At 57.0% G+C, this 27742-nt stretch overlaps 1 protein-coding gene across 1 annotated transcript in view; it reads right to left on the reverse strand.

The window, feature by feature from the left end:
• GARNL3 (GTPase activating Rap/RanGAP domain like 3) overlaps positions 1-25598 on the reverse strand; it is a 42141-nt gene extending 16543 nt beyond the window's left edge. The window contains 24 exon segments of the mRNA XM_075331857.1: positions 966-1032; positions 2764-2922; positions 3262-3413; positions 4686-4802; positions 6187-6285; positions 7732-7843; positions 9094-9168; positions 9308-9412; positions 9977-10092; positions 11428-11534; positions 11614-11659; positions 11869-11977; positions 12903-13006; positions 13206-13304; positions 13875-13950; positions 14136-14162; positions 14566-14629; positions 14908-14972; positions 15048-15166; positions 15657-15756; positions 17565-17639; positions 21143-21212; positions 25338-25367; positions 25369-25598. Of these exon segments, the coding sequence (XP_075187972.1) occupies positions 966-1032; positions 2764-2922; positions 3262-3413; positions 4686-4802; positions 6187-6285; positions 7732-7843; positions 9094-9168; positions 9308-9412; positions 9977-10092; positions 11428-11534; positions 11614-11659; positions 11869-11977; positions 12903-13006; positions 13206-13304; positions 13875-13950; positions 14136-14162; positions 14566-14629; positions 14908-14972; positions 15048-15166; positions 15657-15756; positions 17565-17639; positions 21143-21212; positions 25338-25367; positions 25369-25415 (2140 nt within the window). The 5' untranslated portion in view covers positions 25416-25598.
• Positions 25599-27742: the final 2144 nt, after the last annotated feature.

The raw sequence follows: 27742 nt of genomic DNA on the forward strand, positions 1-27742 counted from the left end.
CCTCCTTCCCCCCTATAATCACAGTGCCCTCCCTCACCTCCTTCCCCCCCGCATCACAGTGCCCCCCCTCACCTCCTTCCCCCCTGCATCACAGTGCCCCCCTCACCTCCTTCCCCCCTATGATCACTGCCCCCGCCACTCACTTATCACCATCCCCCCCCCCACATCACCCTTCATTCACACATCACAGGGCCCTCCTTGCCCCTTCCTCCATGCCCTTCCCTCATCACAGGATCATAAGGCTCTCTCCTCCCTCTCCCCCCTCATCACTGGGCCCCCCTCACCTCCTTCCCCCATCATCACAGTGCTCCCCTTCATCACTGGGCCCCCTCACCTCCTTCCCCCATCATTACAATGCCCCCCCTCACCTCCTCCTCCCCATCACTGGACCCCCACTCACCTCCTTCACCCCCATCACTGGGCCCCCCCTCACCTCATTTCCTCCCTCACATCCTTCCCCCCTCACAGTGCCCACCTTGCCTCCTCTCTCCCCCCCATCACAGTGCCCCCCTTCACCTCCTTCCCCCCTATAATCAGTGCCCCCCCTCACCTCCTTCCCCCCTATAATCACAGTGCCCCCCCTCACCTCCTTCCCCCCCGCATCAGTGCCCCCCTCACCTCCTTCCCCCCCGCATCACAGTACCCCCCTCACCTCCTTCCCCCCTATCATCACTGCCCCCACCCTCACCTCCTTTTCCCCCGCATCACAATGCCCCCCCTCACCTTCTTCCCGCCTCATCACTGTGCCCCTCTCACCTCCTCCCCCCATCACTGGACCCCCACTCATCTCATTCCCCCCTCACATTGCCCACCTTGTCTCCTTCCCCCCTCATCACAGTGCCCCCCTCACCTCCTCCCCCCCTCACCTCCTTCCCACCTATCATCACTGGGCCCCCCTTCTCATCACAGTGACCTCCTCACCTCCTTTTTCCCTCTCATCACAGTGCCCCCCCACCCCCACTCACAGTTGTAGCACAGCAGGATTCCGGCTTCTCCGTCTTCATAAACATCAATCGCTGCAACAAAATGAACCTGAAATGAGAGGCAAATAATAATAAATAATAAGGCAAACAGCGCCGCCGACCCCTTCTGTCTCCGCCGCCGGCCCCATGTACAGTGCCTACAAGTAGTATTCAACCCCCTGCAGATTTAGCAGGTTACACATTCGGAATTAACTTGGCATTGTGACATTTGGACTGTAGATCAGCCTGGAAGTGTGAAATGCAGCAAAAAAGAATGTTATTTCTTATTTTTTTTTTAAATTGTGAAAAGTTTATTCAGAGGGTCATTTATTATTCAACCCCTCAAACCACCAGAATTCTGTTTGGTTCCCCTAAAGTATTAAGAAGTATTTCAGGCACAAAGAACAATGAGCTTCACATGTTTGGATTAATTATCTCTTTTTCCAGCCTTTTCTGACTAATTAAGACCCTCCCCAAACTTGTGAACAGCACTCATACTTGGTCAACATGGGAAAGACAAAGGAGCATTCCAAGGCCATCAGAGACAAGATCGTGGAGGGTCACAAGGCTGGCAAGGGGTGCAAAACCCTTTCCAAGGAGTTGGGCCTACCTGTCTCCACTGTTGGGAGCATCATCCGGAAGTGGAAGGCTTATGGAACTACTGTTAGCCTTCCACGGCCTGGACAGCCTTTGAAGGTTTCCACCCGTGCCGAGGCCAGGCTTGTCCGAAGAGTCAAGGCTAACCCAAGGACAACAAGGAAGGAGCTCCGGGAAGATCTCATGGCAGTGGGGACATTGGTTTCAGTCAATACCATAAGTAACGTACTCCACCGCAATGGTCTCCGTTCCAGACGAGCCCGTAAGGTACCTTTACTTTCAAAGCGTCATGTCAAGGCTCGTCTACAGTTTGCTCATGATCACTTGGAGGACTCTGAGACAGACTGGTTCAAGGTTCTCTGGTCTGATGAGACCAAGATCGAGATCTTTGGTGCCAACCACACACGTGACGTTTGGAGACTGGATGGCACTGCATACGACCCCAAGAATACCATCCCTAGAGTCAAGCATGGTGGTGCCAGCATCATGCTGTGGGGCTGTTTCTCAGCCAAGGGGCCTGGCCATCTGGTCCGTATCCATGGGAAGATGGATAGCACGGCCTACCTGGAGATTTTGGCCAAGAACCTCCGCTCCTCCATCAAGGATGTTAAGATGGGTCGTCATTTCATCTTCCAACAAGACAACGACCCAAAGCACACAGCCAAGAAAACCAAGGCCTGGTTCAAGAGGGAAAAAATCAAGGTGTTGCAGTGGCCTAGTCAGTCTCCTGACCTTAACCCAATTGAACACTTGTGGAAGGAGCTCAAGATTAAAGTCCACATGAGACACCCAAAGAACCTAGATAACTTGGAGAAGATCTGCATGGAGGAGTGGGCCAAGATAACTCCAGAGACCTGTGCCGGCCTGATCAGGTCTTATAAAAGACGATTATTAGCTGTAATTGCAAACAAGGGTTATTCCACAAAATATTAAACCTAGGGGTTGAATAATAATTGACCCACACTTTTATGTTGAAAATTTATTAAAATTTAACTGAGCAACATAACTTGTTGGTTTGTAAGATTTATGCATCGGTTAATAAATCCTGCTCTTGTTTGAAGTTTGCAGGCTCTAACGTATTTGCATCTTATCAAACCTGCTAAATCTGCAGGGGGTTGAAGACTACTTGTAGGCACTGTATATTACCCTCATGCGGGGCTCAGCTGTAATACTCTGTGCTGCGGGCGGCGCGGTCACTACGTACCCTGCTCGCATCCACATGATGCAGCCGACACGATTCTCCGGTGCTCTCGTTCACCAGATCATACTGGTGCCGGTACGCCACGCAGATGGCATTATCGTTCTCTCCGGTCGGCCCGTCTACGAGCGTCATCAGCACCGGGGGGTCAGACAGACAGATCTCCTGCAGACAGACACAGCTGTTACACCGGGACCTCTGCTCGTGTGATGGTTGCCGTCACAGGCTCCGGGACGATGAAGATTCCCATTTCTGGATTCCTTAGTAAAGAGACTATGGACAGATTGCGCCATTCTGCAGCCCCTGAGACCTCACATACTCACCGCTCAGACCCTCGCGCTCATGTGTCCTTTCTCCTTTATGGATGCACCAGCATCTAGTCAAAGATGTTCTGCAGCAACTGAGATTACAGGAACCCTCCACCTCAGTGACATCATTTACACGGAGCATAGTGATGTCATCACTGCTCCGTTATACAGACATTACGTACGGCGGAGCGCTCACCCGGATGTACTGGAAGGCCTCCACCGGTGATGCCGCGGCCACGCTGTGGACAGCGCTCTGCTTCCTAGTGATCAGCAGCAGCTTGTTTCTGATGGCAACGACCACTCGCAACTCCCGACTGTGATGGGTGTTAATGGCGTACAAGTGGCATCCTGTGCAGAGACATAACTATTAGAAGAGAAGTCCCACGCCTCGCCAACGAGAGGGGAATCCAGCGCCTCCATTGACCCCACTGTCTCCGACGGGAGCTTGGTGCCTCCACCGACCACACTGCCAAAGAGGGAAGGCCAGCACTTTGCCAACACCACCGCCAAGAGGGAAGCCTACACCTCCACCACTGAAAGAGAAGGCCGCCGCCAAGAAAGAACCTAAACCTCCACCACTGAAAGAGAAGCCCGGCGTGTCTCCACTGTCCCAACCACCAAGAGGGAAGCCTACACCTCCACCACTGAAAGAGAAGCCCGGCGCCTCCATTGTCCACGCTGCCATGAGGGAAGCCTATACATCCACCACTGAAAGAGAAGCCCGGCGTGTCTCCACTGTCCCAACCACCAAGAGGGAAGCCTACACCTCCACCACTGAAAGAGAAGCCCGGCGTGTCTCCACTGTCCCAACCACCAAGAGAGAAGCCTACACCTCCACCACTGAAAGAGAAGCCCGGCGCCTCCACTGTCCACGCCGCCAAGAGGGCAGCTCAGTCCCCTCACTACAGAGCAGCGCCCCCATAGCAGAGCAGTGTGTCACCTTCACTGACCTAGTCACTCAGAGGGAACCCTGTCACCTCCACAATCCCCGCTGCCAATAGGGAAGATCCGCTACTCCACTGTCCCCGCTGCCAATAGGGAACCCCGTCATCTCCACTATCCCCAAAGCAGAGCACAGCACCTCCAGTGACCCCACTGTAGTGTGCCTCCGCTGAATCCGCCACTGAGAGGGAAGTCCGTCATCTCCAATGATCCCCTTGCAGAGCGCCACCGAGAGGCTGTGAAGTGTCTATAGTTTTTTTACACACTTTTGTCACTTTATAATGTTTCTGGCTGTAGGATTCACCTTTTTGGATTCAGAAGTGACCTTGCCCCCATCTCTCCTGCCTCCCATCTCTACTCCTCCTCCTGCCTCCCATCTCTCCTCTTGCCTCCATTGTCTCTCCTCTTGCCTCCATTGTCTCTCCTCTTGCCTCCATTGTCTCTCCTCTTGCCTCCATTGTCTCTCCTCTTGCCTCCATTGTCTCTCCTCTTGCCTCCATTGTCTCTCCTCTTGCCTCCATTGTCTCTCCTCTTGCCTCCATTGTCTCGCCTCTTGCCTCCATTGTCTCTCCTCCTGCCTCCATTGTCTCTCCTCCTGCCTCCATTGTCTCTCCTCCTGCCTCCATTGTCTCTCCTCCTGCCTCCATTGTCTCTCCTCCTGCCTCCATTGTCTCTCACCTTTTGTTTTCTCCAGTTTATTTTCTCGGCATTCATATTTGTTCCTTGGCACCTGGTTGTCTTCCAGATCTTTCCTGATGGTGCTTAACCGGAAGACGTAGAGACGAGCGTCCTTCCCTAAGAACGAGCAAGAAGATCTGACATTTATCTGCAGGAGTCAATATAAAAGAAACACGTCCCTAATGATGTGCCTCTACACTAGGTCTCTGCACCGCAGCCCTCGGGCCCCCGTGTTTTGTACACCACCACCCTCGGGCCCCCGTGTTTTGTACACCACCACCCTCGGGCCCCCGTGTTTTGTACACCACCACCCTCGGGCCCCCGTGTTTTGTACACCACCACCCTCGGGCCCCCGTGTTTTGTACACCACCACCCTCGGGCCCCCGTGTTTTGTACACCACCACCCTCGGGCCCCCGTGTTTTGTACACCACCACCCTCGGGCCCCCGTGTTTTGTACACCACCACCCTCGGGCCCCCGTGTTTTGTACACCACCACCCTCGGGCCTCCGGGTTTCCACACCACCACCCTCGGGCCTCCGGGTTTCCACACCACCACCCTCGGGCCTCCGGGTTTCCACACCACCACCCTCGGGCCTCCGGGTTTCCACACCACCACCCTCGGGCCTCCGGGTTTCCACACCACCACCCTCGGGCCTCCGGGTTTCCACACCACCACCCTCGGGCCTCCGGGTTTCCACACCACCACCCTCGGGCCTCCGGGTTTCCACACCACCACCCTCGGGCCTCCGGGTTTCCACACCACCACCCTCGGGCCTCCGGGTTTCCACACCACCACCCTCGGGCCTCCGGGTTTCCACACCACCACCCTCGGGCCTCCGGGTTTCCACACCACCACCCTCGGGCCTCCGGGTTTCCACACCACCACACTGGGGCCCCCCGGTTTCCACACCACCACACTCGGCCTCCCGGTTTCCACACCACCACCCTCGGGCCTCCGGGTTTCCACACCACCACCCTCGGGCCTCCGGGTTTCCACACCACCACCCTCGGGCCTCCGGGTTTCCACACCACCACACTGGGGCCCCCCGGTTTCCACACCACCACACTCGGCCTCCCGGTTTCCACACCACCACACTCGGCCTCCCGGTTTCCACACCACCACACTCGGCCTCCCGGTTTCCACACCACCACACTCGGCCTCCCGGTTTCCACACCACCACACTCGGCCTCCCGGTTTCCACACCACCACACTCGGCCTCCCGGTTTCCACACCACCACACTCGGCCTCCCGGTTTCCACACCACCACACTCGGCCTCCTGGTTTTCACACCACCACCTTTGGGCCCCCGGTTTCTACACCACCACACTCGGGCCCCCAGGTTTCTGTGTTGTGCTCGTATATAACAGGAGATCTGTGCTGATAGAACCCTCTGCTGTTTACAGGAATCCAGCAGCTCCACAATTACATATTATGAAGCCCCAGCTCTACGTCCACCAGGGCCCATGCAGGACGCCCATCTCTGCAGGAGATCCACCTACCTTTATCAGCTCGGCTGATCAGGAGATCCAGAGGCTCCAGCACGTGCATCTGTCTGATCTGCAGCGATCTATCAAACACCGGCACCGCCGGCCGGCCATCTGCAGAAGAGAAAGCCCATCACCACAAGAGAGGACACTGGATGGGGGCACATCAGCCACCAAAACCCTAATGTGGGGGGTAGGATACAGACTGCACAAGGCGGCCACGAGAGAGAGGTGCAGAGGACACGAGAGAGAGGCGCAGAGGACACAAGAGAAGTGCAGAGGACACAAGAGAGAGAGGCGCAGAGGACACAAGAGAGAGAGGGGCAGAGGACACAAGAGAAGTGCAGAGGACATAAGAGAGGCGCAGAGGACACAAGAGAGAGAGAGGCGCAGAGGACACAAGAGAGAGAGAGGCGCAGAGGACACAAGAGAGAGAGAGGCGCAGAGGACACAAGAGAGAGAGGCGCAGAGGACACAAGAGAGGCAAGCGCAGAGGACACGAGAGAGAGAGGCGCAGAGGACACGAGAGAGAGGCGCAGAGGACACGAGAGAGAGAGGTGCAGAGGACACGAGAGAGAGAGGCGCAGAGGACACGAGAGAGAGGCGCAGAGGACACGAGAGAGAGAGGCGCAGAGGACAAGAGAGGCACACAGGAAACTAGAAAGAGGTGCAGAGGAAACGAAAGAGGCGCAGAGGACATGATAGAGAGAGGCGCAGAGGCTGCAGCACAGGACACAACAGAGTACACGAGGGAGGGGCAGGACTCCTTACGGCCCCCCGTGTACAGCGCATCGGTTATCAGCCGTGGACCCAGACTGCACCTCCCATGAGGCCTTTTAGTGCACTACTGGTTTTTGCTGAGACATCAAATATTTCGGGAGGATTCTCCGCGTTCTTCAGCCATGGTGACCAACCCCGGAATCAGAGGATTCAGCCTCGAACCTCTAATCAAAAATCTGCGACTGTCCTGTGCACCCGAGATGGCGTCACACCGGCTGCTGAGCGCGAGGGGAGGAATCCAGCGTGATCTGCTCCTCTATAGTGTGGCCGCTCTGTTCCCCTTAACGTGGCCGCTCTGCTCCTCTATAAACGTGGCCGCTCTGCTCCTCTATAAACGTGGCCGCTCTGCTCCTCTATAGCGTGGCCGCTCTGCTCCTCTATAGCGTGGCCGCTCTGCTCCTCTATAAACGTGGCCGCTCTGCTCCTCTATAGCGCGCCCGCTCTGCTCCTCTATAGCGTGGCCGCTCTGCTCCTCTATAGCACGGCCACTCTGCTCCTCTATAGCGCGGCCGCTCTGCTCCTCTGTTAGCGTGGCCGCTCTGCTCCTCTGTAACGTGGCCGCTCTGCTCCTCTGTAACGTGGCCGCTCTGCTCCTCTAACGTGGCCGCTCTGCTCCTCTGTAACGTGGCCGCTCTGCTCCTCTGTAACGTGGCCGCTCTGCTCCTCTGTAACGCAGCGGCTCTGCTCCTCTGTAACGTGGCCGCTCTGCTCCTCTGTAACGTGGCCGCTCTGCTCCAGTGACGTCATTAGTTACATGTATGATCAGAGATGAGCGCTCACCGTCTATCAGGAGCACGCCGCTGTCTGTGGAGACCAGGAGAGACGGACCCCAAGAATCCCCTCCTGTGGCGTCATCACAGAAGTTACTGCAGAAACACTGAGATTCCCAGGGCTGCGGAGAGACACAGACATGGGGGTCAGCACAGGCACCGCATACACCCGTCTGTCACCCCGGAGGGTGGTACAGGCGGCCATCACCCCGGAGATTATAACCAGGAGGTACAGGTGGCCGTCACCCTGGAGATTATAACCAGGAGGTACAGGCGGCCGTCACCCCGGAGATTATAACTAGGAGGTACAGGTGGCCGTTACCCCGAAGATTATAGCCAGGAGGTACAGGCGGCCGTCACCCTGGAGATTATAACCAGGAGGTACAGGCGGCCGTCACCCTGGAGATTATAACCAGGAGGTACAGGCAGCCGTCACCATGGAGATTATAACCAGGCGGTACAGGCAGCCGTCACCCCGGAGATTATAACCAGGAGGTACAGGCAGCCGTCACCATGGAGATTATAACCAGGCGGCCGTCACCATGGAGATTATAACCAGGCGGCCGTCACCCCCCGAGATTATAACCAGGAGGTACAGGCAGCTGTCACCCCGGAGATTATAACCAGGAGGTACAGGCGGCCGTCACCCTGGAGATTATAACCAGGCGGTACAGGCAGCAGTTACCCTGGAGATTATAACAAGGCAGTACAAACAGCCGTTACCTTGGAGATTATAACCAGGGGGTACAGGCAGCTGTCACCCCGGAGATTATAACCAGGAGGTACAGGCGGCCGTCACCATGAATATTATAACCAGGAGGTACAGGCGGCCGTCACCATGAAGATTATAACCAGGAGGTACAGGCAGCCGTCACCATGAAGATTATAACCAGGAGGTACAGGCGGCCGTCATCATGAAGATTATAACCAGGAGGTACAGGCAGCCGTCACCATGAAGATTATAACCAGGAGGTACAGGCGGCCGTCACCATGAAGATTATAACCAGGAGGTACAGGCAGCCGTCACCATGAAGATTATAACCAGGAGGTACAGGCGGCCGTCATCATGAAGATTATAACCAGGAGGTACAGGCGGCCGTCATCATGAAGATTATAACCAGGAGGTACAGGCAGCCGTCACCATGGAGATTATAACCAGGAGGTACAGGCAGCCGTCACCCCGGAGATTATAACCAGGAGGTACCCAGACACTCCTGTGACTACATCACTATAGCATGCACACGTTTATGTTGGCGCCTTTGTATATGGTGCCGGCGTCACTGACATACAGACCAGACGGATATCACTTGTCGCCTGTAGTGGCGGTATCAGTCGTGCAGTCAGCGCCCGTGTCTCCCCTCGTGGCCCCTACCTCTCTCCGGCACAGTCCCGTGGTGGCCAGGCTCGTCGGTGCATCCCCTCGTACAATGGTTTTCAGCTTCAGGGCCTGGAAAGAAGCAGAGTTTCCGTAAATAAACTGTGGTCATGTGATTAGAGACCCCCAACCATACATATCGGGGGGTCCTACAGTAGAAAGGCTTCTGTCATACCTGAAAAGTCCTCCCCCGCCGCGCACCGACACTGACCTGCCCAATACGCACAAACTCCGCCTGCCGCGCTTCCTCCTTTTTCCTGGCAGATTTGGGTGATTCGGGCAGAACGTCGCTGAACGATCTTCTGTTCAACATGTTCTAAAAACACAGAATGAAGAGCAAATGACTGAGCGGCATCAGGTGTCCCCCTCCCCCGCACGATTCGGGGGCTACAGCGGGGCACCGCCATCACCGTCACACAATCACCAGTCCCGGAGGCGTCTGAGGGTCGGAGCATGAAGCCGGGAGCGGCCGTCCTAACCCGTATTCTGTCCCTCTACTCACCTCCGGGATCTGGACCATCAGGAAGCGCTGACCGGCAGCTATACGTGGGCCCTTCCTGGGGACCCCTATAAACTCCGGACCCTATATGGGGCTATAATGGTGGAGGCCGGGGTCCCCCAGGTGAGCACAGATACCAGGGGGCGTCAGATCGATGGACGTGTCAGTGTTTATTTCTATGGAGAAGCATTTTTCACACCTGCCTAAGACTTTTGCACAGTGCTGTATGTATATAGCGCACATCCATGTGGATAAATGGCAGTGACAGCTGGCGCGCGGCTGGTGACAGGCACAGAGCAGATGATGTGACAGATTGCCGTGTGGGCGACACAGCCGAATATTGCACAACAGCTACGAGGCAACCATCAACAATGGGCAAACCTTCTGCAAATCCGGCATCAGATCCTGGTAGAGCGAGCGGATCAGCATGTCCAGCGTGCGCTGCCGCTTCTGAGCGAACGTCGGGGTCTCCAGAGTCGCCTTCTCACCATTTATTACTGCAGAGGAGACACAATGGAGACAGTCAGTAAGGAGGCCGCATAGTGGTCATGGAGGCCGCACAGCACCATGGAGGCCTCATAGCGGTCACGGAGGCCGCACAGCGGTCACAGAGGCCGCACAGCATCATGGAGGGCCTCATAGCAGTCAAGGAGGCTGCACAGCAGTCACGGAGGCCGCACAGCGGTCACAGAGGCCGCACAGCATCATGGAGGGCCTTATAGCGGTCAAGGAGGCTGCACAGCGGTCACAGAGGCCGCACAGCATCATGGAGGGCCTCATAGCGGTCAAGGAGGCCGCACAGCGGTCACAGAGGCCGCACAGCATCATGGAGGGCCTTATAGCGGTCAAGGAGGCTGCACAGCGGTCACAGAGGCCGCACAGCATCATGGAGGGCCTCATAGCGGTCAAGGAGGCCGCACAGCGGTCACAGAGGCCGCACAGCATCATGGAGGGCCTCATAGCAATCAAGGAGGCCGCACAGCAGTCACGGAGGCCGCACAGCAGTCACAGAGGCCGCACAACAGTCACAGAGGCCGCACAACAGTCACGGAGGCCGCACAACAGTCACGGAGGCCGCACAACAGTCACGGAGGCCGCACAACAGTCACGGAGGCCGCACAACAGTCACGGAGGCCGCACAACAGTCACGGAGGCCGCACAACAGTCACGGAGGCCGCACACAGTCACGGAGGCCGCACAACAGTCACGGAGGCCGCACAACAGTCACGGAGGCCGCACAACAGTCACGGAGGCCGCACAACAGTCACGAAGGCCGCACAACAGTCACGGAGGCCGCACAACAGTCACGGAGGCCGCACAACAGTCACGGAGGCCGCACAACAGTCACGGAGGCCGCACAACAGTCACGGAGGCCGCACAACAGTCACGGAGGCCGCACAACAGTCACGGAGGCCGCACAACAGTCACGAAGGCCGCACAACAGTCACGAAGGCCGCACAACAGTCACGGAGGCCGCACAACAGTCACGGAGGCTGCACAACAGTCACGGAGGCCGCACAACAGTCACGGAGGCCGCACAACAGTCACCGAGTCCGCAGAGCGGTAACCGAGTCCGCAGAGCGGTCATAGAGGCCGCAGAGCATTCACGGAGGCCGCACAGCAGTCACGGAGTCCGCACAGCAGTCACAAAGTCCGCACAGCGTCATGGAGGATACACAGCGTTATGGAGGCCGCACAGCAGTCACGGAGGCTGCACAGCATCATGGAGGCTGCAGAGTGGTCACCGAGTCCGCATAGCGTCATAGAGGCCGCACAGCGGTCATGGAGGCCGCACAGCGGTCATGGAGGCCGCTGCAGGTGGAAACACTCACATTTTACTAGAAGAAAATCCCTGAATTCCTGGTGGTCGGTGAAGACGGGTGGGGACGGCAGGGGCGGCCCAAACAGCGGGACACTTTCCTCAGAGAAGATCTTCAGCCTGTGGTATTGTGGGAAGGTGCAGTGATTGATGTGCGGCTGTCATGTGCGCGGCGCCCCCCACTGGCCACAACACTCACCTGTAGCTGTCCTCCTGCCTGTTATATCGCACCAAGGCAAAGATATCTGTCATTTATATTAAGGAAAACCGGGGAGACTACCACCCCATTATCCGGGGATGCAGGCGGACACAGGAGGAGAGACACAGGAGGTGGTCAGGATGATGGAGGCGGTAGTGGTCAGGATGATGGAGGCGGTAGTGGTCAGGATGATGGAGTACAGGCTCAGAGCTTCCTCCTGTGTCTTCCCCCATGGACACTACAGCGGGTGGATACGGGTGAAGTGGGAGCGGATCATGGAGGGCTTAAAAGCTGAAGACGACTCCTCGCCCTCTTGAAAGACGATGGTCACAATGTCATTCCCGATGTGACGCTTCCTCTCTACCTGAAAAACACAGATTACCGGGGGTCAATCCCAGCAGAAGACCCCGCCGAGCTGAGCAGCACATTAATAAACGGCACGTGGGCCGCACCTGACAAGAAGCAAAAACACTGGACCAGTGGGTGACAAGGCAAGAGGCTCGCGATGCAGCAGAAGTCGGTCATTACCCCAAGCTTCAATTCCCTGCGCACACCCAGAGACCCCAGAGTAGCACATCACTGTGAAGGTGCAGGACGGGAGGCACGAGACGGTGCAGAAGCCGGTCATTACCCCAAGCTTCAATTCCCTGCGCACACCCAGAGACCCCAGAGCAGCAAATCACTGTGAAGGTGCAGGACGGGAGGCACGAGACGGTGCAGAAGCCGGTCATTACCCTGCGCACACCCAGAGACCCTAGAGCAGCAAATCACTGCGAAGGTGCAGGACGGGAGGCACAGGATGGCACAAAATCTGGTCACTACCCCAAGCTTCAATACCCTGCGCACCCCCAGAGACGCCAGAGCAGCAAATCACTGCGAAGGTGCAGGACGGGAGGCATGAGACGGTGCAGAAGCCGGTCATTACCCCACGCTTCAATTCCCTGCGCACACCCAGAGACCCCAGAGCAGCAAATCACTGCGAAGGTGCAGGACGGGAGGCATGAGACGGTGCAGAAGCCGGTCATTACCCTGCGCACACCCAGAGACCCCAGAGCAGCACATCACTGTGAAGGTGCAGGACGGGAGGCATGAGACGGTGCAGAAGCTGGTCATTACCCTGCGCACACCCAGAGACCCCAGAGCAGCAAATCACTGCGAAGGTGCAGGACGGGAGACACAGGACAGCACAGAAGCCGGTCATTACCCCACGCTTCAATTCCCTGCGCACACCCTGAGGCCCCAGAGCAGCAAATCACTGCGAAGGTGCAGGACGGGAGGCAGCACCTTACCTGCTGACGGTTTTCTCTAGAATACGGCAGCATGGTGGAGACGTGGAACATGATCTCGTGTCCTTGGTAAACTGTATACACTGAATGTGTTCCTGTAGTGTCATCTGCAAACACATTTATGAGCGTTCAGTGATTCTGTGATGCCTCCACGTACCGATCCGCCTAAAACCTGCCGTGTACAGGGTGACGATGAGTCCTGGCACTGGTGAACAGACGTCATATGCTGGGGTGTCACCCCTGAGCACAGTCTGTGGACCCCAAAATCACAGCTCTCTGTCAGGTCTACATTTGGGGGGCACTTACTTTTGGTGTCTAATCCTCCCCTGTAACCGATCCAGCTCTTTAATGTGACCGTGTCTCCCAGCAGTGTCAGCATCTTCTGGAAACCTTCACTTCCAGCCTCTGTAAGAGAAAAGGAGATTGTGGGAATGGCCGGCATCTGCGCACAGCTGAGGGTCTGCTACAGATGGAGGATCATATGCACTGCATGTACTGTGTGCGGGATAAGGAATACTAATCAGACCTGCACCAGGTGCCCCCAGAATCGCTACACCCAGCACCCCCCGAACCACTGCACCCGGGGTCCCCCCGAACCACTGCACCCTGTTTCCCCTCTGAACCACCGCACCCTGCGTCCCCTCGAAGCACCGCACCCTGTTCCCCCTCTGAACCACCGCACCCTGCGTCCCCCCGAACTACCGCACCCTGCATCCCCCGAACCACCGCACCCTGTTCCCCCTCCGAACCACCGCACCCTGCGTCCCCCCGAACCACCGCACCCTGCGCCTCCCCCCGATACACCACACCCGGCACCCCTCAAATCACCGCCCCCGGTGCCCACTCATTGCCGCCCCCGGGGCCCCCTCATTGCCGCCCTTCGGCGCCCCCTCATCGCCTCCCCCTCATCGCCGCCCCCTCATCGCTGCCCCCGGTGCCCCCTCTTCACCGCCCCCGGCGCCCCCAGCTTCTCACCGTTACTGAACATCTCGTCATCTGTTAATTGTCCGTCTTTGGCATAAAGAACTCCAAACTTAAAATTCACTGAGCCCTAAAAACAGAGAGATGTTACTGTGCGCCCCTCAACGGCCACTACAGGCGCTGCCCACTCCCAGGTGGAGGAATCGGAAGCAGACACCAGGGGGCAGCGCAGGCAATTTTGTCTGACAAGACATCATACAGAAAAGTGGCTGCGGCGCCACAGTCCTGGCCCCGAGCTCCACAGATGGCACTCACCTCCTGCTCCTCCAACACCAGAAGATCCTAACAAGTAGAGAGACGAGGGTCAGCAACAAGAGCGTGGATGACGGAGAGCGGGAGGGGAGACGGCAGAAAAAGAGAGGGGGGACGGCGGAGAAAGGGAGGGGGGACGGCGGAGAAAGGGAGGGGGGACGGCGGAGAAAGGGAGGGGGGACGGCGGAGAAAGGGAGGGGGGACGGCGGAGAAAGGGAGGGGGGACGGCGCGGAAAGGAAAGGGGGACGGCTGAGAAAGGAAAGGGGGACGGCTGAGAAAGGAAAGGGGACGACAGCGAGAGGGAGGGGGGACGACAGCGAGAGGGAGGGGGGGACAACAGCGAGAGGGAGGGGGGGACGACAGCGAGAGGGAGATAAGAGTGACAACAGGCTACAGGGTCGGGGCATGAAGTAAACATGGCGGCCTGCTCACCTTCTGAATCTCTGGATTTGGGATTTCCCTGGGACCTTTCTCAAATTTGTCCAGGTTCATGGCACTGAAACAGGAGAGGTGAGTGATTACAGGAGACACCCCCCTCCCGGGTACAGGAGACACCCCCCCCACTACAGCAGTGCCCCCCAAATACAAGAGACCCCCCCGAGTAAACAATAACCCCAACACACAATCTGCACTGTAAGGTGCAGTGTAATAAGTACTGAAGCCCTGCTCACAGCTGAAGCTCGTCACAGTGTATCAGAGCCGATAGTGGAGAATTTCCAGAGTAACATATTGTGAGCGGCCCCCCCCTCCCCTCCCCGCCTCTGCTGCTCTCACCTTAGTATTGACTTCACTGATAAGGTTTTTGTAGGACAATAAGAAAGACAAATCTTCAGCGTCCCCTGAAAGATCATCACAGGAGAGTGAGAAGAGCAGAAGGGAGCGGCGCAGCGTCACCCCCGACCCGCGGAGCTCACCGTCCTCCTCCACAGGATCGCGCGGTACTGCGGAACCCGCTGATTGTTCTGCTCCGAAAGAACCACGGACAAGAAGAACGGACTCCGCTCCACATCAGTCCCCACATAGTTCTGATGGACTGAAAGCAAAACCACAGGACATCAACATCTTCTGCCACAGACCCGCACCGCCGCCCCCGCAGAGCCCCACCGCTGCCCCCGCAGAGTCCACACCACAGAGCCCGCACCGCCGCCCCAACAGACCCGCACCGCCGCCCCCGCAGAGCCCCACCGCTGCCCCCGCAGAGCCCACACCACAGAGCCCGCACCGCCGCCCCCACAGAGCCCGCACCGCCGCCCCCACAGAGCCCGCAGCGCCCACACAACCACTACCACAGAGCCCGCAGCACCACTCTCACATAACGCGATGCCCACACAACCACCCACGCAGACTGCGTCGCTCACACCACCGCCCTTGCAGAGCGCGCCACTTACACGAACACCCCCGCAGAGCGTGCTGCCCACATGACCATGCCAAATGCAAGACAATTCCCCACAGAGCTCGCCACCTATACGACCATCCCCCACAGAACAGCCCCCCTGCTGGACGCCATTACTGACTGCGCTCACCTTTCCCCAGGAAATACTTGAAGTACCATCGTGTGTGATACTCGGGATTCTCCAGGTGAACGTTCATCCGTCTCCAGATCCCCGGCGCAAAGTCACTGATCTGCAGAAAGCAAATGTAAGCAGCAGGACGGAGGAAGGCGGTGCCATACGTGGCGGTATACTGGTTATATGGGGATATACTGTGCTGGTGTATGGCGGTACACTGGTTATATGGGGATATACTGTGCTGGTGTATGGCGGTATACTGGTTATATGGGGATATACTGTGCTGGTGTCTGGGGGTATACTGGTTATATGGGGATATACTGTGCTGGTGTATGGCGGTATACTGGTTATATGGGGATATACTGTGCTGGTGTATGGCGGTATACTGGTTATATGGGGATATACTGTGCTGGTGTATGGCGGTATACTGGTTATATGGGGATACACTGCTTGTGTATGGCAGTATACTGGTTATATGGGGATATACTGTGCTGGTGTCTGGGGGTATACTGGTTATATGGGGATACACTGTGCTGGTGTATGGCGGTATACTGGTTATATGGGGATACACTGTGCTTGTGTATGGCGGTATACTGGTTATATGGGGATATACTGTGCTGGTGTCTGGCGGTATACTGGTTATATGAGGATATACTGTGCTAGTGTATGGCGGTACACTGGTTATATGGGGATGCACTGTGCTGGTGTATGGCGGTATACTAGTTATATGGGGATACACTGTGCTGGTGTATGACGGTATACTGGTTATATGGGGATGCACTGTGCTGGTGTATGGCGGTATACTGGTTATATGGGGATACACTGTGCTGGTGTATGGCGGTATACTGGTTATATGGGGATACACTGTGCTTGTGTATGGCGGTATACTGGTTATATGGGGATATACTGTGCTGGTGTATGGCGGTATACTGGTTATATGGGGATATACTGTGCTGGTGTCTGGGGGTATACTGGTTATATGGGGATATACTGTGCTGGTGTCTGGCGGTATACTGGTTATATGGGGATACACTGCTTGTGTATGGCAGTATACTGGTTATATGGGGATATACTGTGCTGGTGTCTGGGGGTATACTGGTTATATGGGGATACACTGTGCTGGTGTATGGCGGTATACTGGTTATATGGGGATACACTGTGCTTGTGTATGGCGGTATACTGGTTATATGGGGATATACTGTGCTGGTGTCTGGCGGTATACTGGTTATATGAGGATATACTGTGCTAGTGTATGGCGGTACACTGGTTATATGGGGATGCACTGTGCTGGTGTATGGCGGTATACTAGTTATATGGGGATACACTGTGCTGGTGTATGACGGTATACTGGTTATATGGGGATGCACTGTGCTGGTGTATGGCGGTATACTGGTTATATGGGGATACACTGTGCTGGTGTATGGCGGTATACTGGTTATATGGGGATACACTGTGCTTGTGTATGGCGGTATACTGGTTATATGGGGATATACTGTGCTGGTGTATGGCGGTATACTGGTTATATGGGGATATACTGTGCTGGTGTATGGCGGTACACTGGTTATATGGGGATATACTGTGCTTGTGTATGGCGGTATACTAGTTATATGGGGATATACTGTAATGGTGTATGGCGGTATACTGGTTATATGGGGATATACTGTGCTTGTGTATGGCGGTATACTAGTTATATGGGGATATACTGTGCTGGTGTATGGCGGTACACTGGTTATATGGGGATATACTGTGCTTGTGTATGGCGGTATACTGGTTATATGGGGATATACTGTGCTGGTGTATGGCGGTACACTGGTTATATGGGGATATACTGTGCTTGTGTATGGCGGTATACTGGTTATATGGGGATATACTGTAATGGTGTATGGCGGTATACTGGTTATATTGATATTTCTCGCTGCGTACCTCGTCTGAAGATCCATTCTCAACCCGGAATCTTCCCGCCCTCTGAATGGCTCCATCAGCGTCACTGGAAATCAGCTGTGGAAATGAGAACACGATATATACAGCTCTACCAGTAACAACCAGTAACAAGCGGTCCAGGAAGCCTCCAGTATCTGCATATTGCCCCATACACATCAGCCTGGAGGGGTCATCCCAAGAGCGCAGCACCGGCAGACACAGAGCGCAGCACCGGCAGAGTACAGCCCGACCAGACACAGAGCGCAGCACCGGCAGACACAGAGCGCAGCACCGGCAGAGTACAGCCCGACCAGACACAGAGCGCAGCACCGGCAGAGTACAGCCCGACCAGACACAGAGCGCAGCACCGGCAGAGTACAGCCCGACCAGACACAGAGCGCAGCACCGGCAGAATACAGCCCGACCAGACACAGAGCGCAGCACCGGCAGAGTACAGCCCGACCAGACACAGAGCGCAGCACCGGCAGAGTACAGCCCGACCAGACACAGAGCGCAGCACCGGCAGAATACAGCCCGACCAGACACAGAGCGCAGCACCGGCAGAGTACAGCCCGACCAGACAGAGCGCAGCACCGGCTGAGTACAGCCCGACCAGACACAGAGCGCAGCACCGGCTGAGTACAGCCCGACCAGACACAGAGCGCAGCACCGGCAAAGTACAGCCCGACCTGACACAGAGCGCAGCACCGGCTGAATACATGCCGACCAGACACAGAGCGCAGCACCGGCAGAGTACAGCCCGACCAGACACAGAGCGCAGCACCGGCTGAGTACAGCCCGACCAGACACAGAGCGCAGCACCGGCTGAGTACAGCCCGACCAGACACAGAGCGCAGCATCGGCAGAGTACTCCACGTACAGCCCGACCCCAATGTTGCCCTCAAAGTACAGACGCCATTAAAGACGGAGATGTCAGCACAACGACTGCCCGCAGCAGGCACAGCACAGGAGAGACAGGAGGCAGCGCCTGGAGATCAGACATGTCTCCAATCCCAGGATCACAAAGGTATGGAATCCATCATGGTCTCAGCGGGCACAAGCTGGCGCCACCTCTCACCAGAGGAGGAAGCACAGGACGGACGCAGGTCGCCAAAGAAAACTGACTGATAACTGTGCAGAAGTCTACACACCCCCACAGCTGCCCCAGGACCAGAGAACCCCTCACTATATACTGACCGCAGACCCCAAATTCTCCAGTGTTCCCACCGACACCTCCAAAATGTCCATATAGGTTCTCCCCATGGAACAGACATATGGAGGGTCTCAGCACTCACATCAGTGGGCTACAGGCAACATAGCGACCCCCAGAGCCATATTTACCCTTCCTGAATGGATAACAAACACATACAGACGCTGCAACTGGCCACATTCTCCAGCATCTCTTCCTGGCCACGAATTACAGATGCTAGCCACAGGACATAAGCTGCCACTGCCGCCACCGATCCCCCATCATCCAGACATTGCCACTGCCGCCACCAATCCCCCATCATCCAGACATTGCCACTTCCGCCACCAATCCCCCATCATCCAGACATTGCCACTGCCGCCACCGATCCCCCATCCATGCAGACATTACTACTGGACCACCGATCCCCCATCCATGCAGCCATTACTACTGGACCACCGATCCCCCATCCATGCAGACATTACTACTGGACCACCGATCCCCCATCCATCCAGACATTGCTACTAGACCACCGATCCCCCATCATCCAGACATTACTACTGGACCACCGATCCCCCATCATCCAGACATTACTACTGGACCACCGATCCCCCATCATCCAGACATTACTACTGGACCACCGATCCCCCATCCATGCAGCCATTACTACTGGACCACCGATCCCCCATCCATGCAGACATTACTACTGGACCACCGATCCCCCATCCATCCAGACATTGCTACTAGACCACCGATCCCCCATCATCCAGACATTACTACTGGACCACCGATCCCCCATCATCCAGACATTACTACTGGACCACCGATCCCCCATCATCCAGACATTACTACTGGACCACCGATCCCCCATCATCCAGACATTACTACTGGACCACCGATCCCCCATCATCCAGACATTACTACTGGACCACCGATCCCCCATCATCCAGACATTACTACTGGACCACCGATCCCCCATCCATCCAGACATTGCTACTAGACCACCGATCCCCCATCATCCAGACATTGCTACTAGACCACCGATCCCCATCCATCTAGACATTACTACTGGACCACCGATCCCCCATCCATCCAGCTATTACTACTGGACCACCGATCCCCCATCCATCCAGACATTACTACTGGACCACCGATCCCCCATCCATCCAGACATTACTACTGGACCACCGATCCCCCATCCATCCAGCTATTACTACTACCGATCCCCCATCCTTCTAGACATTACTACTGGACCACCGATCCCCATCCATCCAGACATGACTACTACCCCACCTATCCCCCATCCATTCAGACATTACTACTGGACCACTGATCCCCCATCCATTCAGACATTACTACTCGACCACCGATCCCTCATCCATCCAGACATTACTACTGGTCCATAGATCCCCCATCCATCCAGGCATTACTACTAGACCACCGATCCCCCATCCATTCAGACATTACCACTGGACCACTGATCCCACATCATCCAGACATTACTACTGGACCATAGATCCCCCATCCATCCAGACAGTACTAGTAGAGACCCCATCCATCCAGACATTACTAGTAGAGACCCTATCCATACAGACATTACTACTTGACCACCGATCCCCCATCATCCAGACATTACTACTGGACCACCGATCCCCCAGCCATCCAGACATCACTACTGGACCACCGATCCCCCATCCATCCAGACATCACTACTCGACCACCAATCCCCATCATCCAGACATTACTACTGGACCACCGATCCCCATCCATCCAGACATTAGTAGTAGAGACCCCATCCATCCAGACATTAGTAGTAGAGACCCCATTCATCCAGACATTAGTAGTAGAGACCCCATCTATCCAGACATTAGTAGTAGAGACCCCATCCATCCATCCAGACATTAGTAGTAGAGACCCCATCCATCCATCCAGACATTAGTAGTAGAGACCCCATCCATCCATCCAGACATTAGTAGTAGAGACCCCATCTATCCAGACATTAGTAGTAGAGACCCCATCTATCCAGACATTAGTAGTAGAGACCCCATCCATCCAGACATTAGTAGTAGAGACCCCATCCATCCATCCAGACATTAGTAGTAGAGACCCCATCCATCCATCCAGACATTAGTAGTAGAGACCCCATCCATCCATCCAGACATCCAGACATTAGTAGTAGAGACCCCATCTATCCAGACATTAGTAGTAGAGACCCCATCTATCCAGACATTAGTAGTAGAGACCCCATCCATCCAGACATTAGTAGTAGACCACCGATCCCCCAGCCATCCACACATTACTAGTAGTAATCACTCATGGGCTCATGTTGGGGGTCCATCTCCCATAACTACAGACACTATATACATATACACTCGTGTAAGGCGGGGGGACTCACCAGCTCCACGGAGCCGTAGTGCTTCCTGCTGAATTCTCCGCGCCGGCAGCCCAGGTCTTCAGAGACGGAGCTGGAAAAGAAACGCTTCATTAGTAACCATAGCGAGCGATCCACAGCTCTACTGCAGGCAGGGAGGACACTGAGGAGGGGAGGGGGCTGCAATACAGGGGCCTGCACCTGCTCTACACAAGGAGGGGGAGGGGGCTGCAATACAGGGGCCTGCACCTGCTCTACACAAAGAGGGGGAGGGGGCTGCAATACAGGGGCCTGCACCTGCTCTACACAAAGAGGGGGAGGGGGCTGCAATACAGGGGCCTGCACCTGCTCTATACAAGGAGGGGGAGGGGGCTGCAATACAGGGGCCTGCACCTGCTCTACACAAGGAGGGGGAGGGGGCTGCAATACAGGGGCCTGCACCTGCTCTACACAAGGAGGGAGCTGCAATACAGGGGCCTGCACCTGCTCTACACAAGGAGGGGGCTGCAATACAGGGGCCTGCACCTGCTCTACACAAGGAGGGGGCTGCAATACAGGGGCCTGCACCTGCTCTACACAAGGAGGGGCTGCAATACAGGGGCCTGCACCTGCTCTACACAAGGAGGGGGCTGCAATACAGGGGCCTGCACCTGCTCTACACAAGGAGGGGGGGGCTGCAATACAGGGGCCTGCACCTGCTCTACCTAAGGAGGGGGAAAGAAGGGGGAAAGGAGCTGCAATACAGGGGCCTGCACCTGCTCTACACAAGGAGGGGGAAAGGAGCTGCAATACAGGGGCCTGCACCTGCTCTACACAAGGAGGGGGAAAGGAGCTGCAATACAGGGGCCTGCACCTGCTCTACACAAGGAGGGAGCTGCAATACAGGGGCCTGTACCTGCTCTACACAAAGAGGGGGAGGGGGCTGCAATACAGGGGCCTGCACCTGCTCTATACAAGGAGGGGGAGGGGGCTGCAATACAGGGGCCTGCACCTGCTCTATACAAGGAGGGGGAGGGGGCTGCAATACAGGGGCCTGCACCTGCTCTATACAAGGAGGGGGAGGGGGCTGCAATACAGGGGCCTGCACCTGCTCTATACAAGGAGGGGGAGGGGGCTGCAATACAGGGGCCTGCACCTGCTCTATACAAGGAGGGGGAGGGGGCTGCAATACAGGGGCCTGCACCTGCTCTACACAAGGAGGGGGAGGGGGCTGCAATACAGGGGCCTGCACCTGCTCTACACAAGGAGGGGGAGGGGCTGCAATACAGGGGCCTGCACCTGCTCTACACAAAGAGGGGGAGGGGGCTGCAATACAGGGGCCTGTACCTGCTCTACACAAAGAGGGGGAGGGGGCTGCAATACAGGGGCCTGCACCTGCTCTATACAAGGAGGGGGAGGGGGCTGCAATACAGGGGCCTGCACCTGCTCTATACAAGGAGGGGGAGGGGGCTGCAATACAGGGGCCTGCACCTGCTCTCACAAGGAGGAGAGGGGGCTGCAATACAGGGGCCTGCACCTGCTCTACACAAGGAGGGGGCTGCAATACAGGGGCCTGCACCTGCTCTACACAAGGAGGGGGCTGCAATACAGGGGCCTGCACCTGCTCTACACAAGGAGGGGCTGCAATACAGGGGCCTGCACCTGCTCTACACAAAGAGGGGGAGGGGGCTGCAATACAGGGGCCTGCACCTGCTCTACACAAGGAGGGGGGGGGGACTGCAATACAGGGGCCTGCACCTGCTCTACACAAGGAGGGGGCTGCAATACAGGGGCCTGCACCTGCTCTACACAAGGAGGGGCTGCAATACAGGGGCCTGCACCTGCTCTACACAAAGAGGGGGAGGGGGCTGCAATACAGGGGCCTGCACCTGCTCTACACAAGGAGGGGGGGGGACTGCAATACAGGAGCCTGCACCTGCTCTACCTAAGGAGGGGGAAAGGAGCTGCAATACAGGGGCCTGCACCTGCTCTACACAAGGAGGGGGAAAGGAGCTGCAATACAGGGGCCTGCACCTGCTCTACACAAGGAGGGGGAAAGGAGCTGCAATACAGGGGCCTGCACCTGCTCTACACAAGGAGGGGGAGGGGGCTGCAATACAGGGGCCTGCACCTGCTCTACACAAGGAGGGAGCTGCAATACAGGGGCCTGCACCTGCTCTACAGAAGAAGGGGAGGGGGCTGCAATACAGGGGCCTGCACCTGCGCTACACAAGGAGGGGGAAAGGAGCTGCAATATAGGGGCCTGCTCTACAGAAGAAGGGGGAGGGGGCTGCAATACAGGGGCCTGCACCTGCTCTACACAAGGAGGGGGAAAGGAGCTGCAATACAGGGGACTGCACCTGCTCTACAAAAGGAGGGGGAGGAGGCTGCAATACAGGGGCCTGCATCTGCTCTAAACAAGGAGTGGGAGGCCAGCTGCAATACAGGGGACTGCACCTGCTCTACACAAGAAGGGGAGGGGGTGCCCCCATCCAGCAGGGGCCCAGAGGGCCACCATCCAGCACGGGCCCAGAGGGCCACCATCCAGCAAAGACCCACAGGGCCACCATCCAGCAAAGACCCAGAGGGCCACCATCCAGCAAAGACCCAGAGGGCCACCATCCAGCACGGGTCCAGAGGGCCACCATCCAGCACGGGTCCAGAGGGCCACCATCCAGCACGGGTCCAAAGGGCCACCATCCAGCATGGGTCCAGAGGGCCACCATCCAGCACTCGCTCAGAGGGCCACCATCCAGCACTCGCTCAGAGGGCCACCATCCAGCACTCGCTCAGAGGGCCACCATCCAGCACTCGCTCAGAGGGCCACCATCCAGCACACGCTCAAGAGGGCCACCATCCAGCACGGGCCCAGAGGGCCACCATCCACCAGAGACCCAGAGGGCCACGATCCAGAACACAGTACAGAGGGCAACCATCCAGGAAGTGCCCAGAGGGCCACCATCCAGCACAGGCTCAGAGGACCAACCCCCAACATAGGCCAGAGGGCCACCATCCAGCACGGACCCAGAGAGAGGGCCACCATCCAGCACGGACCCAGAGAGAGGGCCACCATCCAGCACGGACCCAGAGAGAGGGCCACCATCCAGCACGGACCCAGAGAGAGGGCCACAATCCAGCACGGGCCTAGGGGGCCACCATCCAGCACAGGCCCAGAAGGCCACCATCCACCACAGACCCAGAGGGCCACCATCCAGAACAGGTACAGGGGGACCACCATCCAGCAAGGACCCAGAGGGCCACTATCCAGCACAGGCTCAGAGGGCCACCCTCCAACATAGGCCAGAGGGCCACCATCCAGCACGGACCCAGAGAGCGGGCCACAATCCAGCACGGGTCCAGAGGGCCACCATCCAGCATGGGCCCAGAGGGCCACCATGCAGCACGGGCTCAGGACCACCATCCAGCACGGTCCCAGAGAGCCACCATGCAGCACGGTCTCAAGGCCACCATGCAGCACGGTCTCAAGGCCACCATCCAGCACGGTCTCAGGGGGCCACCATGCAGCACGGTCTCAAGGCCACCATCCAGCACTGTCTCAGAGGACCACCATCCAGCACAGGCCCAGAGGGCCACCATCCAGCACAGGCCCAGAGGGCCACCATCCAGCACAGGCCCAGAGGGCCACCATCCAGCACAGGCCCAGAGGGCCACCATTCAGCACACACTCGAAGGGCCACCATCAAGCACAGGCTCAGAGGGTCACCATCCAGCACGGGCCCTGAGGGCCACCATCCAGCACGGACCCAAAGGGCGATCATATAGCACGGGCCCAGAAGGTCACCATCCAGCCCATGCTCAGAGGGCCACCATGCAGCATGGCCTCAGGGCCACCATCTAGCACGGTCCCAGAGGACCAGTGTCCAGCATGGGCCCAGAAGGCCACCATACAGCATGGGCCCAGAAGGCCAGCATCCAGCACAGGTCCAGAGGGCCACCATCCAGCTCAGGTCCAGGGGGCCACCATTCAGCACATGCTGGCCCTCCACTTAGGGTAGAATGCCTTCAGCATCAAACTGTGGGGTAACACCAGAAAAAAGTATCCAACCCCTTTGAGCTCTACCATTAATGCCCAGCTGGAAATGAGGGCACTCTGCGGCAGTAATAGGGGAAACTGCTGAGGTGGAGTAATGGAGGAGGAGGGGGTCTGACCGCAGACACATCCCCTCCACATACACCCTGCATGGATGGTGCAGCACCACTACCCCAAGACCCCCCTCACCTCATGCTACAATCACCAGTCCTCTCCCATTGTCTCCAGCACAAAGAGAAGGAAAGCCGAGGAGGAGGCGGCAGACATGGGAGCAGTCACATCAGGCTGAGGGCAGGCACAGCACAGGAGGATGAGGGCTCGTCTGCTCCATGGCAGCACAACCACAGCCAGCGGAGGAGGAGGATGGAGAAGAGCTGGAGCCGGGCCAGGCTTCCCAAATACACCCAGCCCAGACGGGGGAAGAAGGGTGACGGGGGAGTGGAGCCAAGGAGGCAGCACTACACCCCCACCATCATAACACCCCCTTCATCACTACACCCCCACCATCCCTACACCTCCACCATTACTACACCCTCACCATCCCTACACCCCCACCATCCCTACACCCCCACCATCCCTACAGCCCCACCATCACTTCACCCCCACCATTACTACACCCCCACCATCCCTACACCCCCACCATCCCTACAGCCCCACCATCACTTTACCGACCACCATCCCTACAGCCCCACCATCCCTACAGCCCCACCATCACTACAGCCCCACCATCACTGCACCCCCACCATCCCTACAGCCCCACCATCACTTCACCGACCACCATCCCTACAACGACCACTATCCCTACAGCCCCATCATCACTACAGCCCCACCATCACTACAGCCCCACCATCCCTACACCTCCACCATTACTACACCCTCACCATCCCTACACCCCCACCATCCCTACAGCCCCACCATCACTTCACCGACCACCATCCCTACAACGACCACTATCCCTACAGCCCCACCATCACTGCACCCCCACCATCCCTACAGCCCCACCATCCCTACACCCCCACCATCCCTACAGCCCCACCATCACTTCACCGACCACCATCCCTACAACGACCACTATCCCTACAGCCCCATCATCACTACAGCCACACCATCACTACAGCCCCAACATCACTACAGCCCCACCATCACCACAGCCTCACCATCACTACACCCCCACCATCCCAACAGCCCCACCATCACTTCACCGACCACCATCCCTACAACGACCACTATCCCTACAGCCCCACCATCACTACAGCCCCACCATCCCTACAGCCTCACCATCACTTCACCGACCACTATCCCTACAGCCCCACCATCACTACAGCCCCACCATCACTACAGCCCCAACATCACTACAGCCCCACCATCACTACAGCCCCACCATCACTACAGCCCCACCATCACTACAGCCCCATTATACTACAGCCACATCATCACTACAGCCCCAACATCACCACAGCCCCACCATCACCACAGCCTCACCATCACTACAGCCCCATTATACTGCACCCTCACCATCACTACAGCCCCACCATCACTACAGCCCCACCATCACTACACCCTCACCATCACTACACCCCCACCATCCTTTCACCGACCACCATCACTACCCTGACCACCATCCCTACACCATCACCATCACTACACCCTCAACATCCCTACCCCTACCACCATCCTAACAGCCTCACCATCCCTACACCCCCACCATCCCTACACCCTTACCATCCCTACACCCTCACCATCTGTACACCCCCACCATCACTACAGCCCAACCATCACTACACCCTCACCATCTGTACACCGACCACTATCACTACCTCGACCACCATCCCTACACCCTCACCATCACTACAGCGCCACCATCACTACACTCTCACCATCCCTACACCCCCACCATCACTACACCCCCATCATCTCTAAACCTCCACCATCACTACACCCCACCATCGCTGCAGCCCCACCATCGCTACAGCCCCACCATCGCTACAGCCGCACCATCACTACACCCCCACCATCACTACACTGGCCACCATCACTACAGCTCTACCATCACTGCACCCCCACCATCACTGCACCCCGACCATCCCTACACTCTCACCATCCCTACACCTCTACCATCTTTACACCATCACCATCCCTACACCCCCACCATCCCTCCACTCTCACCATCCCTATACCCCCACCATCCCCACACTCTCACCCTCACTACACCCCCACCATCCATACACTGACCACTATCACTACACCCCCACCATCCGTACACCGACCACTATCACTTCCTCGACCACCATACCTACACCCTCACCATCATTACACCCTCACCATCCCTACACCTTCACCATCACTACAGCGCCACCATCACTACACTCTCGCCATACCTACACCCCCACCATCACTATACCCCCATCATCACTACACCCCCATCATCTCTAAACCTCCACCATCACTACACCCTACCATCACTACAGCCCCTCCATCATTACACCCCACCATCATTACAGCTCCACCATCACTACACCACCACCATAATTGTACCCCACCATCACTACACCCCCACCATCACTACAGGCCCACCATCACTACACCCCCACCAT

The sequence above is a fragment of the Anomaloglossus baeobatrachus genome, assembly GCF_048569485.1.
Source record: "Anomaloglossus baeobatrachus isolate aAnoBae1 chromosome 9 unlocalized genomic scaffold, aAnoBae1.hap1 SUPER_9_unloc_1, whole genome shotgun sequence".
In the NCBI taxonomy this organism is placed as follows: domain Eukaryota; kingdom Metazoa; phylum Chordata; class Amphibia; order Anura; family Aromobatidae; genus Anomaloglossus; species Anomaloglossus baeobatrachus.